The sequence below is a fragment of the Daphnia pulicaria genome, chromosome 10 (assembly GCF_021234035.1).
Source record: "Daphnia pulicaria isolate SC F1-1A chromosome 10, SC_F0-13Bv2, whole genome shotgun sequence".
Lineage (NCBI taxonomy): Eukaryota > Metazoa > Arthropoda > Branchiopoda > Diplostraca > Daphniidae > Daphnia > Daphnia pulicaria.
The window spans coordinates 658,792-676,415 of record NC_060922.1 but is presented as its reverse complement, the minus strand read 5'-3'; the positions used below and the strand labels follow the sequence as shown (position 1 = coordinate 676,415).

The following is a 17,624-nucleotide window of genomic DNA, read 5'->3' as shown; positions in this document are numbered from 1 at the left end:
TTCTTGGCTGGGAGGCAAGAAACGAGTAAATGAACGGGACACAATTTAGCCCATTCTTCGTCCTTCATTTGACTGGCGTTTTTCGCGTTTTTCAGGACTGCGAATTCAACGACGTTGAGTTCGTACACTTCATTCCATAGATCGTAGGCCCAATACTGATCCGATTCAATACTCAGTGAATTGAGGGCGCAGTTGACGGCTCCGAGGTTGTCGTGGAGTACGACGACGAGAAGAGCAGGTTGCCCTTTCTTGGACAGATGTCGATGGGTATAAATCTTGGCGGAGGAAGCTTTTCAGCTGTCGGAGAAACTGTTAAAGAATATTCTGTAAAATTCCTAGAGAAAAAATTAAATACTTTCAAGGCCCAGTCGGAGCGGGGCTGCTGAAGGAGACCGTGGGATTCTGCCGTAAAACTCGTTGCCAGAAGTTCATTCTGCAAATATAACATAAGAAAAAAAAAATTATTATTCGGCGCTCATAATTAGGCCTAATTGGGAAAAAGAGAATAGACTATCACCTTGCATTCGCGATCGCATTAACTTCCAAAGAAGAGCAGATGTTCCATACACGGGCCTATAATTGCCAGCACATGACAACCGAGACAGAAGTAATCCATATCCAGCAAAGTTCCGGCCTTGATATCCTGTCCAGCACCACGGCTGTTGTAACAAGATGTTGACGTGTTGAGTTTTCACGCAAAAATAAAAGATACAATTTGATAGACGAAGATGTATTACCAATGTCGCAATCCCGCAGGCCGTAAGTGAGATCACCTTATTCTCCGGAATTGTTTTTCTTCTTTTCCTTCTGGTTGCCCTGGCACTGACAGGCGATTCGGGCGATTCTCTTTTTTCTCGTTGGCGATCCTAATTTTGTGCTGGTGTCTTTGATCCGGCGGTCGATGCTGGAACGTTGCAGCCATTCCGGGAATTCGTCCAAGATCACTGGAATAATTTTCAGAAATAAGTGTCGATAATAAATGTTGAAAAAATCATAGAAAATTGTTACCATCTCGACTGTTGTTGCTCTTCGACGACGCCAAGAGTTTGATGGCCCACGTCTTCAATTTGTCAGCCGAGCCTTTAACTAATTTCTTCTGATCTTTGTTAAAGGCGACTGCCTGTGGATTAAAAAAAAAATTAAATATGTTTGATGTCAAGAATTAGCAATAAAAATTTTTAGTCGTATTTATAACCTGCAGGGCTTCCAAATCTCATCTTTCATAGAAGCTGTTGCAAGCTTGATTTAACAGGCTGGCCAACCGGTCATACAGAAAACCACCCAGTTTTTCCGCCGGCATCTGTTTTTAACTCACAAGAATGTTAATAAAAATTTTGAACTAAAGTCCGTCAAAGAACTGAAATCCAAAGAATAGAATTGGTTATCGTTCTTTTGACTAATTAACAACCCAATTAAAAATAAAATCAGCAAATGACAAAATGTCTCTTCCATCAAGAAATCAGATGACACGCACGAATAAACATCATTTTAACACGGAACCCCACCGGAAACAGGAGCGAAAACGACTTACTTTCCAAAATGGAAAGACGAAGCATTTGTTTTAAATACCACGCTTGCCCTATAGATTTTTTAAGCTCTGCCTGCCACAGAGATCTCCTATTACGAGCCAACCGATTAGGTGTACATTGCAAGAGTGTGAAAAGCCAGCATTAGGGGATACAACTCGTATTTCACTTTTCAAGTTATTTTACTGCGACGCAACAACTTTTTCAAGGCTCTACACGTTCCTACGTGTAGGAAAAAAGATCATTTGCTTATTTTTCAACCCTTCAATAAAAAAATATCTAGAAAAAAATTTCATTTGATTTTGGAGTAACATGATGGAGATTGGAGATGAACAAAATGTATATTGCGCAACTTTATCAAGGGAAGGAAACGTGGAGTCAAAGAAATTAGGTCTAGGCCATTTCGGGCTTTTTACCCGGCTTTTTACTTCCAACTGTTGGCTAATTTTGGCAACGGGTTGGCTAATTTAAGCAAGCAGCTCATAGGATCTCAACTTTGAAAAAAAAACTATGACAATTGACAAGGCTTTATTTTTTATTACGGCCGAAGTGGTGTCTGTTGCCTTTTGCCTGTACCACCATCTCCTCTTTCACTTTCACCATTGCCCACGGCAACCTTCACCTTGCCGCACCGGCAATGTTGCATACGATTTTCGTCTGCTCCCAAAGACCCCAAATTCCTGTTTGTTTTGTATATATATGCATTATGAAACTAAAGAATTTATGAAAATCCCGTTTTTTCTATTGTTATTATTACTAGGACTCAATTTCAAAAAGACTAATTAAATATGTACAGAATTCACGCATCCCTTTATCGGCTCCCGTTATGGGAAATGACTAACGATATTATCTTGTTCCCCCACTTTGGACCCAAGCTAGCATTTCTGGCCAGAGGTAACTACTCAACTTAAGTTTATTTCAGATAATAATTGATGATTTTAATTAAAACATACATATACAACAGTCTTAAACTCATTTCCCTTTTTGGGCACACTTGGCAGGCCAACGGGGATTTGCTACAGCAGAACCCAAGGAAGTGATTCATTCAGGACCGTTGGTCACATACCAAGCACGAATCAAATCAGGCCACCTGTTGGAAGACAAGCATCAACTACAAGCCATTTTAAAACTCCAGGACACATTTGATTCGATCCAGAATTACACACCTGCCAGCCAACCTGGTTTGCTGTCCACATGGCTTGGCATACGGAAAGACGTTGATGCCCCCAAAGGCCTCTACATCCACGGAGCTGTTGGGGGTGGCAAGACCATGATCATGGATCTGTTCCACGACACAGCGCCGACAGACAAGAAGAAACGCGTCCACTTCAATTCTTTCATGCTGGACATTCACCGGCGCATCCACTCGCTCAAGAACAATTTCGTTCGAAACTCTGGCGATAAAAATTCACGAGCCAATCATTACGATCCCATCCCGCCTGTGGCGTCCAACATTTCCGAGGAGTGTTGGCTCATTTGCTTTGATGAATTTCAGGTAATTCTTCCTGATAAAATCAATTTTTTCTTGAATAATCAAAAAGAAACATTTCTAAATGTTGTTTAGGTGACAGACATTGGAGATGCTATGATCCTGAAGAGGCTCTTCACCGAACTCTTTTCTCGTGGAGTTATCGTGGTAGCAACGAGTAACCGCCCGCCAGAAGATCTGTACAAAAACGGACTTCAGAGGACCAATTTTCTGCCTTTCATACGAGTCCTCACTGATCACTGCAACGTCCATTGCCTCGATTCGGGCATCGATTATCGTCAGCTCGCAGCTGCCAGCGGTGGACAAAAGTTTTACTTTTCGTAAATGATTTCACTCATCCATTTCCGTCAAGTTTTGATTCGATTAATAAAATATTTAACCCTGGGCAGGTCTGAAGATGGTCGAGCTGAAGAGGAAGTCAACCGATTGTTCAAATTGTTGTGTTCCAAAGAAAACGACACGGTCCGGTCGCGATCTTTCATCGTGCAAGGAAGAAACGTGACTTTCAACCGGGCCTGCGGCCGGGTACTCGATTGCCATTTCGAAGAAATTTGCGACCGACCCCTGGGAGCTGTCGATTACCTGCAATTGAGCCAAATTTTTCACACAGTTATCGTTCGCGGTGTACCTCAATTAAACTTGAAAATCAAGTCTCCCGCTCGACGGTTCATTACGTTAATTGACACGTTGTACGACAGCAGAGTCAGGGTCATAATCAGTGCAGAACGGCCCCTGTCTCAATTGTTTTCCAAAGAGAAAGATGATGCACATCAACAGTCACTTTTAATAGACGCTTCAAACATCGAAGGCAACCAGGTTTTAACTTTTTTCACTGTCAAATTTCAATCTTGTAAATAAGTTTTATACTAAATTTCTTATTACACCAGGGGGCTAGCATTTTCACGGGAGAAGAGGAATTATTCGCCTACGACCGGACAGTTTCCAGACTGAGTGAGATGCAAACGCAAGAGTACTGGGCCATGTGGGACAAATCTAGCTAACAATAATTGTAAATTAACCCAAAAAAATTTAGGAAAAATAAAAATGAATAAACGATTTGAAATTGACGTCGATGGAGGGTGTAATTCAAACAGTTTTAAAGATAAAAATTACACCAGATGTTACGAAAACCATTTAACGTTTGCCACCGACTTGGGGCTTCATCTTCTGGGATGGTCGCGCAGCTTTCGTCTTGGGAGCTTTAGCGGCTTTAGGTGGTGCCATGGCGGCCTTCTTCTGGGCCTTGGAAGCCTTTTGCTTCTCCTTGGCAGCCCTAGAGAAAACGAACATGACATTAGTTCACACTCACAAAGTAAGTTACTCAAAACATGCGCTCTGAGGTGTCAGTCAGCCAGGTGGTTCCTGAACACTGTAAACAAAACTCACTTGATGGCCTGATCTCTCTGAGCCTTGCGGACTTCAGGTTTCTGGTTACGCTTGGCCAAGATCTCAGTCAGAGATGCACCAACAATGGCTCGCTGGAACTTCTGGGTCTTCCTGGTCTTCTTCTTGGCAAGTTCTTCAATCTGACCCTTCTTGTGCTTGCGCCTGGACAAGAGAAAACAAGATTTTGAAAGGAATGAAACAAACTTGCTGGTGAAGCTGTCAACTTGCATTACCTGTAAAGCACAGTCCAGGTTGTGTTACGTGGGTTCCTCTTCATCAAATGCGCGCGCTCGCATTTCGAGTCCAAAAATTGGTAGGTCTGTAGAAAGGATTTGAAATTTAGAAATCAGTTTACAGTCAGACAACATGGAAATCAATAGAAAATAACGCTGCTTACCCTTCCATCGGTCCTGACCATAGTCTTTCCCTTTCCGGGATAGATCTTGTAGCCGCTGTAGTGGCACAGTGAAATCCTGAAACACAATAATAACGTAGAAAATTGTGAGCAATTTGTTGGATATCCATTTGAAACAGTTTGACCAGCGATGAAACTGAAAAATCCGGATAAAAATGAACAAAAATTACTTACTTCATTGTGGCTTATTCAGAGACGAACTGACGAAAAGAATTGAGCTATTTTGCCGAAGCCTCTTCTTGAAAGAGAGAAACGGAATGGAGACACGAACCCACGTTGCCGAATTTGAATAATGGGGCGTTCGTTGCGAAATTCGGGAGAAAATCGTTTTTCGACATTTTTAAACGAAGGGAAATTTTAAAAAGTTATTTTTCAAAGACTGATTCAAAATTTTTCATTTTCTGGTATTTGATATTGAGGAATTTTCAAAAAATTATTTGAATTATTTATTTATTTTGTCTGCATGACAGCAGCAGTAGGTTTTCAACAAACAACATACGATGGCGTCTGCCGTTGGTAATTTCAGATTTTTTTGTGTTTAAATATGCGATTTTGGAATGCAGTTGGTTTTGTAAAACAATTTGTCTTGCGAAATTTAAAATCACAGTTTATTTCGGCCATAACATGCTTGTATCCAAGCTCTTTCAGAACTGCCGCCCAAGTTGTTTAGGTTAACTTGCCGACGGTTGTAAAATTGGATGCCTCTGTATATTTTTGCAGATGGGCAGTCCCCCTCCCCATTGAAGATGTTTAATCTCGTACTGTTCTTGGTGTTCCTCCCCAATAGATAGCCCAGAGGTGCTGAATCTGACTCGTCAACACTTGAAGAAAGTTGACCCAGCGCCAGGCAACCTGCACTACAGCACCTTGCTGCTGGACCACAACGATATTCCTAGATTGGAAAATGTTGAGACCTACTGCAGCCTCATCAAGGTAAATTGTTGTTGAGAAATTTACGGTGATCATCATACACGATTAATTGTTTTCTTTCATTCCACAGTTTTCGGCATCTCACAATCAGCTAGTCAGAATGTACGGGGTGGCTAGGCTGTACAGCCTGAGAGTGTTGAACCTCTCGCACAACAGCATAGTCTCGATAGAAGGCTTGAAGGACATGAAGTATCTCTCCCACCTCAACCTGGCGGGCAACAACATCAAAAGCATCGAACATCTCAACGCCAACCTGCTGCTGGAACACCTGGACCTGTCCGACAACGCCATCACGACGATACCGGATCTGTCCAGCATGAAGCTGCTGCGCCGGCTCCACCTGCAGTCGAACCGCATCAAGACGCTCCAGTTTTGCGACAAGTTCCTGCCGCCCAGTCTGACGGCCTTGACCTTGGCCGACAACGCCCTGACGGACCTGAACGAGGTGTCCCGTCTCTTTCACCTAGTCTACTTGGAACTATTCAGCCTGTCCGGCAATCCGTGCTGCTCTTACGGCGACGGCTGCCGGCCTTTCCTGCTCAACTGGCTGCCGGGCCTGAAAATCATGGACGAAACGCTAGTCAGCGCCAAGGAGAGTCTGGTGGCCGAGTGGCTGTTCTCGCTGGGCCGAGGGCGCCAGTTCAAAATTGGCCAGCACGACGAGTTGGTGGCCTATTTGATTGCCATCCGGCCGGACGTCGGGGGCGTCGCCAACGGATCTCAATCGGACGCCGAGTGCAGTTCCGGCAAACTGGACAAAATACTCAATTTGGCCCGTCAGAATCACTGCGATCTCCAGCTGGCCGTCTCGGCCACTTCGTCACCGACTCCCACTCGACGCTCGGTCCAGCCTTCGACGTCGCCGGCCGTCAAGAAAACGGTGCCACTCCGGAAACAGGTTTCGCCACCCAAAGACCTGGCGGCGGTGACGGCCAAGTCGGCCAAGGCGCCCGTCAAATCGACTTATGAAGACGATTTGAGCTTGGAGCCCATGCCGGCCTTGATGTACCAAAGTCTGGACCCTTCGTCGGCTAATTTGGCCCTGGAGAGGAGCTCCAGTCTAACCAGCGCCACTCTGGTGCCTCCCAGTCGCCCAGCCCGACCCGTTTCGGCCCAGCACTACGGCCTGGACGACGACGACGACCTGGCCGGGCAGGCGACGCTGAGGCGAGCGGCCTCTGCGGCCCAGCAAACGCGCAAGCCGCTGTACAACCGCTCGGTGTCGCAGCAGCCTCGGACGGCCAAGCCCGTCTCCAAATTGCCGACCCGGAAGAGCGGAGTGGAGCGGAGCGGATCGTCTTCGTCGACGGCCATCGGCCCATCGGCCCAGTCGATCAAATCGACACCGTCGAAACTGTCGGAGACCCAAGCGGCCGTGGCCATCCAGAAAGTCTGGCGAGGCTACCAGACCCGGAATTTGGATCCGGCGGTGGTCCGGCTGAAGAATCACATGCGGATCAGCCGGGCCGAGGAGCACGTCGAGCACCTCATGTCCCGCCAGCCGGCCCGCACCACCACGGCCCACCCCAGCGCCAGTCCGTCGATGAGCAACGGAATTCCGGCGACGGCCCGGATGTCGAGACCCGGATCATCCTGTGCGGATGGCGACGAATTGGCCAAATTGCGTCAGTCGCACCAAGTCCTCGAGCGTCAAGTCAACGATCTCCAGCAGTCGATGCAGCAAGTGCTGGACTGGATGAGCTCATCGTCGGCCTCGTTCTCGTTCCAGCAGCCGGTGCCCAGGCCTCGCACTCTGCCGCTGACGTCCAAATCGGCGCCTTCGGTCCAGCAGCCGCTCGAAAGCTTCGCCCAGGGGATGGCCGATCGACTCATCCAGTCCGTCAGCGACCCCTGCGGCTCCCTGCTGGACCCGCCACCGTCCAACAACCACCACCACACGTCCACCTCCAATCCTCCATCGACAGCCGTCGGCCTTGTACTACCCTGAACAACAACAACAACAACAAAATGGCAGCAACTTTTGGCAGAGACTTTTCTAGTCAACTCTCACCGAATCTGAATTCAATTTTTGGTTTTGCCCACCTTATTCTCATTTTGATTTAACGTCTTGTACCTTAATTTCACCTTTGCAGCCACCCCCACCTCATTGGTATATCTAATTGTATCAACTTGAATATGATTTATATATATTTGCATCATCACATCACGATTGAAATCGCATTTCTTTCAATAGTTGCGTCAAACCGAAACTAAAATTGAATCGCTTTTTTTTTATTAATTTCAAAATAATTCTGAATTAATTCTTCCCCTTTTTCCTCACATCAGCCATCGTGTGTGTGTGTGTGTGTGTAACTGCGCGTCCATCATATTATTATTATACATACATCAAAATTGCGTTCCGCCTGAAATGACATTTGTTGTTTTGTTTTTGTTTTTCTTCAGCTTTCACATTGCAGTTCCTTTTTTCCTCATTAGTGAAAACATTTTTGCACAAAAAGAGAAAACGAAAGACAAAATAAGAGCTGCCGGAATTGCGGTTGGCGACTGTCATTTGTTTGTTTGGTTTTTTGGTGGTGGCGTGTGTGAGCAGATTCATCAAAATGTCGGTGTTGTTTTGACAGGAAAACTGAATTTGTAATTCTTTATGTGCATATTCTGGACGCAGATCTTTTAAGTGGGGGGACATTTGTTTTTATTCGATGGAAAACGTGGGAAATCATTTGAGAGCTGTAGAAAAAGGAATTAAGTGTAATATATTTTTATTGTTATTACAATAATAACTATTGACATTCACGAATGCGTATATAGACGCGTATACACAAAGTATGAAGGGGAGGCAAAACCAGTCTCAATCTTATATGACTTAGATACAAAAATGATATCGAGTTAATTTATATGACATGTGAAGGAAAGCTGGTTATTAGTACACATGATGAGAAGATGAGCCAATACGAAAAAGAATATGAACTATTAGTATAATAGAAGCACACACCACATTTGTCTTTTAGATTGCTTTTAATTCGTTGTGTAGCCCAGCCAATTGCAATCAGTTTGAGCTCTAATGAAGTTGCAGGGATGAACGAGCAGATAGAATATAATGAATTGGCTGACTGGACAATTATTTCTGATTTGACATATGACAGCAAGCGACTAACAATTTCAACAAGACACACACACATAATATTTAGATGTAAATAAGGCACAATGATACAACGCAGGGCATATAACCTGCCCAAACAAAAATCCTTTTGGTACAAACAAGTGGCAAACAAAACGTTCCAAGTTGTTCGCAGCCAAAACTGTCAAAATATGGTGAGCCTTTGCAGATGTTAGATGCCCATCACACGTGTAACAGAAAGAGACAAAAAATAATAATTTGCATATCAAAATGAAAAGTGGCTATCACATGAGATCCGAAAAAAAATAACCAAAACGAAATAAATCCAAACTTGTCATTGATTGCTGGGCACAAAGGCCTGAAGGGAAAAGAATTTTCCACGATCCGTCGAGTCGACGCTGGTCACGTGCTGGAAGAAGCAAGGCTGGGAAATGTCGCACTTGCGTGGCGGTGGAATCTTGGCCGGCGTTTTAATCTTGTGGCCACCACCGCTGGACTTGCCCGTCATCCAGAATCGCAACAAACTCGAAGTCCTCGAGGCCCTTTTGGGCGTCGACAGACGGATGTTGGCCGGATCGGACGTCAGCGTCTCGATGTGCCGGAAGAACTGCTGGGCGGCGTCGGCGGCGTCGAAGCTCAGGCCGGCGATTTGCCGGTGGTCGGTCGACGTCCTCATCGTGTGGAACGTCGGTCCGGCCGCCTCGTAGTTGCTCAAATTGTCGATCGTGTCCGACCACAAAGTGAATCCGGTTCCGCGTTCGGCCAAAATCAGCTGGATCCGTCGCTGGCGGCGCGATTTCGTCCCGCCCAGGTCCAGCAGCACCACCGGAATGCCGGTGAATTTCAACTGCCAGTCCGTCAGTCTGTCCGTCTGCCTCTGCAGAGTGCGGACGCAAACGTCCGGCTGGCTGGAGCAGCGATTCAAACCCACAAGACTCTTGGCCTGTCTCAAATACCTGAAATAATTCCGCAATAGGAATTAATAATTTTATCAAATAAATAATTAAATTCAAATCATTCAAATTAATTATAATTAAATAAAAATTAATAATAATAAAAATTAAAACAATTAAATTTCAATTGGGTGAATAATTTTACTAAAATGAATAAATTCAAATTTTCAAATATTTCATTAATAATTAAAAATTGAAAATAACTAATGAATAAATAATTATTTAAGATTTAAAATTTACCAATTAAATATTTGAAAAAAAAAATTAAATAATAATTACAAATTGGCCAGCGATTTGCCGACAAAAATCTGCGTCTGATTGCCTCTGAAGAAAGTTTCGACCCTCAGCAGTTCCAGCTCGGTCAGCTGGTGGTGGTGTTGCTGTTTGCTTTGATGCTGATGGATGACCGGATGGATGAGCGGATCCTCGTCGACGGACGAGCCGTCACTACCGCCGCCGCTACTTCCGCTGCTGTAGACGTCGGCAGCGCTACCGCCGCCAGCGGCGTATTTGATGAAACTCAAACGGCGGATGGCGTCCTTCTCCTTGGTGCGATGCGACGACGACGTCAGTTCCATGGCGGAGTAGTAAATAGCCTCGGGCGTAGTAGCCGATCCCGAGCCGGAAGAGGAGGCGGCGTAACCGGAATCGGAGGGCTCCGTGTCTTCGCCAGCGTCCGTCAGCAGCAGCTCGTCGTGGTGCATCATCGCCGTCGGCGTCGTCGTCACGGCCGCATCGTCGTCATCCTCGCACGGCTGGTAGACAAACAGGTGCGGAGTGGAGCGGTACATCATGGCCGATGACGTTCCGCTTTTCAATCCGTCACGACTCCACATTTTCTTATCTTATCTGCGTGCGGAATTGATTTAAATGAAATCAAATTAAAATTAAATGTTGGAACTTTTTTGGGCAGATGGTCAAGAAAAAAATTCCACGTTAAAAGTTCAACCCCCCCGCAGGCAATGCCAACAATCGAATGTTTTTGGCCAACCACTTTCGTACAATCGCCATTTTTGGGTTGGATGAATAACAACAAATCAATTTGTTGTATAGAAATAAAGATGATGCGATTCCGGACGTGATTCAATATATAACCAGCCCTAGGGTGAAATCAAGCAAAGGCAAAAGAGACGAGAGAGACGAGAAAATGCTGCAATGCGACACCAATTTTCTTTCTTCTTCTTTTTGTGGTGGGAACAAGTGGCCCACATCCCAGCGGCAGCCAAACTTGAGCCCCTTCACGACCGGTACATCTGCGTGGGAGTATGGCGAAACAGGAGACTGACTTTGCTCTCTCTCTCTCTCCCCAATGACCTAATACTTCCGGCCGACTCCCTAATCTACTCCTTGTAAAAATTTATTTATCTTTTTAAAATAGTTTCGATTCGAATGAGCAAATTTTGAAATTTATAAAAAAAAACATCGGGGGATGCTCAGTGCTCTATTGGAATTTATATTTTCATTTGGGTTATAGCGCCACTTCACAAATTGATCGAAAGGGGAAAGTTTAGACGGTCCATTGACCAAAATTGGACAACAAAATTGTAAATAAAAATTCTTTTGTTTTTCTTTTTTTTGCTGGTGGTGCTGCTGGTGGTGGTGGTCAACCGCAAGCAGAAAGTGAAACAAACATTGGCCAGTGTACACATACGAAGGTAAAAACCAAGTTAAAAAAGCTAAAAGTACAAAAATTCCTATTTCTTCTTTTTTGTAGGTTTATTGTCTTTTGTATAAATAAGTTTCGGGAGTGACGGACCATCGAGCGGGATAGCGCCTTGGGCCATCATCGTCGCAACAAAACGTGACCGGCGTCATAGCTTCTCCCTCACGCACGCACACGCACACAGCTGGCCAGCATATAAGAAGGGTCCATAAAAATAAAAAGATTTTCGCTTGGCTAAACACGAAAAATGTTTATTTTCCTTTTTTAATGATTGAAAATGCCAAGGTGTGAATCGACTTCCGGTCGTTAGCAAAGTGACAGGACGTCTACAAGGTGACCATTTCATTTTTAAAAAATTTCAATTTAATTTATTTTCCCGGGGTATAATTTGAAAAACAAACTTGAAAAATTATTTCTTTTTAAAATTTTGCGAAAAATATCCGCCAACTTTTTATTTTATTTTTCCAAGGTCCGTCTCCATTCTTTCCGGCCGTTAAACGCGCACCCGATGGATCATTTATCACGTTGGGACCAAAACGACGTCAACTTCCTGCGACCGCATTTATTTCCAGACGTTATCCGTTAATAATAATTCAAACCGAAATCAAGGCCGAGCCGAATTCAATCCATCAAACGAAAATCCAACATCAACAAGAAAGAAGAAGTAAGCAGAAGATTTTCAAGGTTTTTCTGTAATCCCCAACCGTCCGCTTTTCAACGTTTCACGCGTGAAACCAAATCGCCTGCGGGCTGGTTATTCGAATCTTCCTTTATACGTAACTCCTTTCTTCTTTTTCTTTCGACTATGCTATACAATACAACCCCACAGCAGTATTATTTTTTTTCGATTGTACAACATTTCACACCGGCGCGAAAATTTAAAATTTAAACGAAAATTGAATTGCGCAAAAAATCAAAATGACTGGGAGAAAAAATTTAAAAGTTTTAAGGCGATGACGCATCGGCGGAATAATAAAAATAAAAACGAGATAATGTTGACGTCATCGCACAATAGGCACGTTTTCCCATAGCTATACTACTACGTCACATTGCAGAAAACTTAGTAAAATGTGTAGGAGTGTTCTTTTTCAACATCCGGGCGGAGGAGTCGAGATTCTTCCTTATAGACTTTTGTCTACTGCACCCCACTCCACCCCCGTTGGCATATTATTCATCCAGCAGATGTTTTGAACGAATGTGTCGATGACTTTCCCACACACTGTCGTTATTCCAATGTGAGCCCTTGAACTTTTGGTCACTTTTTTTTCAAATTTCCCCCTCAAAAAATGTGCTATTGGTCTATTGGATAATAATAAAACGCCCCCATACGGTGAGAGCCTCTTTTTATCTTTTTCCACGAAAGTCATTTGAATTCAATTTCCAGAAAAATAAAAAAATCTTTTGAAAAAGAAAAAGGAAAAAATGGAAAGTTCAACGTGCCACTAGGACAACCAACCCTACTCCTTTCTAAGGAAATAAAGAAAACACATTTTGATTTTCTTTCCTGGAAAAATGTTTTGGGGTTTTTCTGTTTTTTTGAAATTTCGAGAGAGCCCCTCCAGGTGCTGCGCACTCTGACCCTTTTTTCTAGCCCCTCTAATGGTCCAATGACATTACACACACACATCCTCCCCATTTATTTTTTGGTTTCTTTTTGTAACCAAAATAAAAATTTTATTTTGGCATTTCCTTCCGCTTCACCATCACCAGAAATTCCCAAATGAAACCGAACCCTTTACCTTATTATATTCTTTCGAGTTGAAAAGTCAACAGGCGTGTATAGATGATAGATACTCCCGATGCGATTGAATTCACTCGGTAAATATTATTGGAATGAAATGTCAAAGATAAAAAGAATCACTGTGATAACTGAAAATCAACTTTGATTTATTTGTATTCGAGCGCGGGATAATTTGAAACAATGATTTTGTTTAATACGAACGAAATTTACGCACGACCGACCGACTCAGACTCTGGTGGTCGACTGAATGTGCTGAGCTGAGAGCCCCTTTTTGTTTGGTGGGGATATAGGAAACAAAAAAGGGGGAGGCGCAACAGGTTGCCCAGCACCGCATCCAAACCCATCCGCATGTAGGAGTGGCTCATGCCCCTGAGGCGCAGTACAACATCAAACGCCGCACGCGGGCATCAGCATTTTCGCTTTTCTTTCTCCTTGTGATGTGGAAAAGGAAAAAAAAAAAAAAAAAAAACAACCAAAAACCCAAATTTAAAATGCGCGCTATAGGGTCTTTGATTTTCTCCTAGACGTTTGGCCCCGGGGGGCTTTTTGCAGATCAATCACGTTTCAAAAAAACACAACGCTTATATGCTGCAGGTATACCGCTGCAGGTGACTCAGACAGCCGAGAATTGGGCAGCATCCCAGCACAGACTCAACTTGTTTTATATATACCCAGACGTTATACATATTCATCTAATAGCCTTTGGACTTTACCCGATAATCACATGGCTGATGGATTACACGAATATATGGATGGGAATCATTTTCATTTTCAATACTCGGTGGAAATAGATCTAAGCTTTCTCTTTCATGCGTGCATAATTCAACTTTTGTTGAAAAACAGGTGTCTATAGTCTAATATTCTGATTTGATAATTAGTGCAAGAAATATGATATAAGCTCATTTTGTTTTGGGAAAGGGGGGGGGGACTGACCGGAGCTACAAGGAGAGAACGCGGGAAATTGAAAAGGAAATGAAAAGTTGGACGTGACGTCATTTCAATTTCAAAAGTAATAAAAGAAAAAGGAAAATTCCAACAATCGAAATTCCGCGATGACGCGAATTGAAAAGAAAAAGTGGCTGGGAAATATCATGAATTTCTCGGCTAGATGAGGTTCAATCAACTGCTGCACATGTAGCCTATACGTATATCCGCGTGACAAATTGTGAGTATAGAAAGAGAAATGAATGGAGAGAGAAAAGACAAGATGGTTTCCATATTATTATTACATGACAAAGAGAAAATGCGACAAACGGAAAAAAAGTGAATTTCTTCTATAAAAATTGAATGTAACAGACCAAAATGACATTCATTCATGTGGCGAAATATAGTACATGTAAATTTCATCATATACATTTCCCAGCAGTTACTAAATATCATCTACGATCGATCAATTTGTGTAAAAATTTTAATAGGGAATTTCCTTTCGAGGGTCACGTCCTCAATTGCTGTTGCCGTACAGAAAATAGAAAACTATTATTATGGAATGTATCATCCACTTGAGCTCAGCAGCACATAAGTATGTCCGTGCTGAGTGTTTTGGCGGGTTATTTTCGGGGTCCCGCAAACATAAACTCAAACGAAATTTAAAAAAAATAAATTCATCAGGAATTATCCCCTCCGAAACAAAATTTCGGAGAAAATATAAACAAAAAACTGAAAAGGAAAAATGATCCCAAGCGAATGCGGTGCTGCATAGCGAGATATAATAGGGCCAGTAGGTCAGACTTGCCCCCAAAAAGTATATCCATCGACAACAGCAGCAGCAGCAGCTGAAGCAGAAGAGAAGAAAGAAGAATAGAGAGAAGGAAAAAGTCAAAGATTTTTATTCTTATCTCTCTTTCCCCATCTTCTCTCTGTGTATAGACGAAAGGAGAAAGAGAAGAAAAAAGTTCTTCCATGTCTGCATCGTGTATAGCCTAGAGATGAGAGAGAAAAGAAAGAAAGTTATACGTACATCAAGAGATGTGCACAGCCAGAAAAGTTTCTTCAACTCTTTTTATTTTGTTTTGGGCGTGTACTATGTGATAGGTGAAAAGGAATGCGCAGAAGAAGAAGAAGAAAAAATAGATACAAAAGAATAAAAGATAGAATAGAAGATCGGCAATATACACTATACACAGCAAGAGGAATGATATTAATTTATGGAAAACCACCGTAGGGCCGCTATCTTTTGACTTTCTTTTTCCATTTGATTGTTTGTTGCTGCTGTGGACTATATGCGGATGCATCATATTATATTCGCCGACTATATAGGGCTAATACAATTGTATCGCCGGGTGTGGCCGGACCCCTTGAGCATGTCTCACACGATATTATTGTGTAGCCTACTATAAATTTCGGATGATGCTGACCGCAGCAGATTGTTGAGAGCTACAAGGAAGTCGTTATGAATAAAGATTACGCGGATATATTGCACATCATCAGCCAGCGTTACATCCTATAGGCTAAATAACTTTCTACTATGCGTTTAGATATTCTGCGCATTGAAATTATAATATAGGAGCCACAGGGTATTGTAAATATAATCACGGCCATTCAAATGTCCTTTGTGTTGAAATGGAACCCAGACACATCAGTCACTTTGCCTTTTTTTGTTATTCAATAACATAATTTATGCGCCAAATATATTCCAAGAAATTCAGACAGTTATAAACTCCACAAAATGGGATATAGTTTGTATAAAGGGAAATGCTGCGATTCGGGTCAAGGCGTGTGCTCCTAAATCTTTATACGGTTGACTATAATGTTTTCTTCTCCATTTTCAAAGAGGAATATGTCTAATATATAGACTTATCCACTTGCGTGTCGTGAAACAACACCTTTATACAAGTTGACAAAAGGCCAAATTCATCGTAGAAATATAAGACATAAGACTTTTTGTCTGTACATACAGCAGGAGGAGGAGTGTGCCGTCATCAGAGCAATTTCCTACATCTTTTCATATAACAGTAATCATCTATAGACACCCGGCAGTTTATTTATTACCACTACTGTACGTAACGGAATAACGTGTATAGCAAAGATTTTGTTTTCCGCCTTTTTTTGTTTAGACAATTTGGGCGACATTAACAGCGACACCTTTGACACCGTTTGCATTTCCTCTTCCCTTGGCTGTAATAACATTTTCCATCAAATCACGTCCGTGTATAATAATCAGAGCGCCTGATTTCAAATGATTTTTCTAGAATAAATCATTCAAATCTAAATGATACAACCTATGTATATAGTGTAGGACTGTAGGCCTATTCTATGCTATTTAATATGTATGAATGGAGGAATATTTTGACAGGCCTGGGGCAAGTATTTAGTCGTGCGTGCTCTTTCCCATCAAAGCGGGAAACCAAAGAATATACTATATGTACTACGTATTCATAGCCTACTAATATAATCTAGCGCTTTCCGGGCGCTTTCTTTTCTTCGTGCAACACTTAATACCATTATTGTGCTGCCGCTTTATGCGTGGTATGCCAGCACTTGTGCTATGGCCATTGTTATATTTTCTTTTTTCTTTTTCATCACACGAAATACTATTATATACCTTTTTCTACAATTTTCGTCGTTTATTCAAGTTGGGTGTCGACTGCATCATATTACTCCCGATTCTCGTTCGTACATAAATAAATTGCTGATTGCATCATATAGAAATGGCGGAAGGCATAGTCGTCACTCAGCACGTCCAACACGGGTGAATGACACATCACAGATCAAAAGTTATGACTTTGTTTTGTATATTATATTCGATTCTGGATGAAACCAGCCAAACCAGCTACTAATTGGTCTTTCAGGTGTGTAATACAAAAGGATATAATATTCTTTTGAATTTCGCAGTCAGACCAGATGTCGATCAATTAATTGTTATAATATTAACATTTTGACATTTATATTGGCAAAAAAAAAATAATGAAAATTGACTCCAGTTATATCCCATATGCGAGGCTAGCGCGATCTAAAAAAAATGTTTTGATTGGCTCCACATGCAAAATGATTAAAAAGGGCCAGGGCAATTCGCTTGTACAATCCAAAATGACTTTCTACATCATGCATAAATTAAAAGAGAAAAATTGCTATTTTATGTATAGTCCACTATTACACTTACCTATCCAGCAATCTAACGATCAGCAACAACACCTGCGCCATTCCAACATTATCCACCTACTACTATTATTCCAATTTTTCAGAAAGAAAAACATTATTACAGACATAACAATTAGAGATTTTTTGTTTTCTTATTCTTTTTCTATTGTGTGTAAATAGCGCTGGTTTAGTTGTGCTGTTGTTTGACACATTTTTCCCATTTCGTGTTGACACACAGAGATAATTATTCGAATTGTAGAAAAACGAGACGTGCCGGCTGCTGCTGCTGGCTGCGTGCTGTGTGGGTCGCGAGAAAGCGGCTTGACTCGTAACTCGTTCCAAGATTACACAATTCACGCTGACAT

General features: G+C 42.5%; 4 protein-coding genes across 7 annotated transcripts; 2 read left to right on the top strand and 2 right to left on the bottom strand.

The window, feature by feature from the left end:
- The first annotated feature begins 2,159 nt into the window (after positions 1-2,159).
- LOC124313849 (putative ATPase N2B) lies at positions 2,160-4,082 on the top strand. The gene is made up of 5 exons (XM_046778643.1): positions 2,160-2,420; positions 2,528-3,021; positions 3,091-3,335; positions 3,405-3,831; positions 3,903-4,082. The coding sequence occupies exons 1-5, from the start codon at positions 2,315-2,317 to the stop codon at positions 4,014-4,016; spliced, it is 1,386 nt and encodes a 461-aa protein (XP_046634599.1). The 5' UTR covers positions 2,160-2,314; the 3' UTR covers positions 4,017-4,082.
- LOC124313850 (60S ribosomal protein L24-like) lies at positions 4,079-5,128 on the bottom strand. The gene is made up of 5 exons (XM_046778644.1): positions 4,991-5,128; positions 4,799-4,874; positions 4,635-4,720; positions 4,402-4,563; positions 4,079-4,288 (listed from the first exon to the last, which is right to left on the bottom strand). The coding sequence occupies exons 1-5, from the start codon at positions 4,993-4,995 to the stop codon at positions 4,150-4,152; spliced, it is 468 nt and encodes a 155-aa protein (XP_046634600.1). The 5' UTR covers positions 4,996-5,128; the 3' UTR covers positions 4,079-4,149.
- Positions 5,129-5,265: 137 nt separating this feature from the next.
- On the top strand, positions 5,266-7,913 carry LOC124315012 (centrosomal protein of 97 kDa-like). Of its 3 annotated transcripts, none has more exons than XM_046780360.1 (3): positions 5,266-5,332; positions 5,604-5,749; positions 5,817-7,913. In XM_046780360.1, exons 1-3 carry the CDS (start codon positions 5,317-5,319, stop codon positions 7,692-7,694), a joined length of 2,040 nt encoding a protein of 679 aa, XP_046636316.1. In that variant the 5' UTR covers positions 5,266-5,316; the 3' UTR covers positions 7,695-7,913. The 3 variants fall into 3 exon arrangements, with proteins under 3 accessions (XP_046636316.1, XP_046636315.1, XP_046636317.1); XM_046780359.1 differs by lacking the exon at positions 5,266-5,332 and adding an exon at positions 5,340-5,486; XM_046780361.1 differs by lacking the exon at positions 5,266-5,332 and adding an exon at positions 5,452-5,522.
- A 536-nt stretch (positions 7,914-8,449) lies between these two features.
- Positions 8,450-13,448, bottom strand: LOC124315013. Of its 2 annotated transcripts, none has more exons than XM_046780363.1 (3): positions 13,181-13,448; positions 10,058-10,632; positions 8,450-9,781 (listed from the first exon to the last, which is right to left on the bottom strand). In XM_046780363.1, exons 2-3 carry the CDS (start codon positions 10,612-10,614, stop codon positions 9,160-9,162), a joined length of 1,179 nt encoding a protein of 392 aa, XP_046636319.1. In that variant the 5' UTR covers positions 10,615-10,632; positions 13,181-13,448; the 3' UTR covers positions 8,450-9,159. The 2 variants fall into 2 exon arrangements, with proteins under 2 accessions (XP_046636319.1, XP_046636318.1); XM_046780362.1 differs by having other exon boundaries at positions 10,058-10,627; positions 13,181-13,447.
- Positions 13,449-17,624: the final 4,176 nt, after the last annotated feature.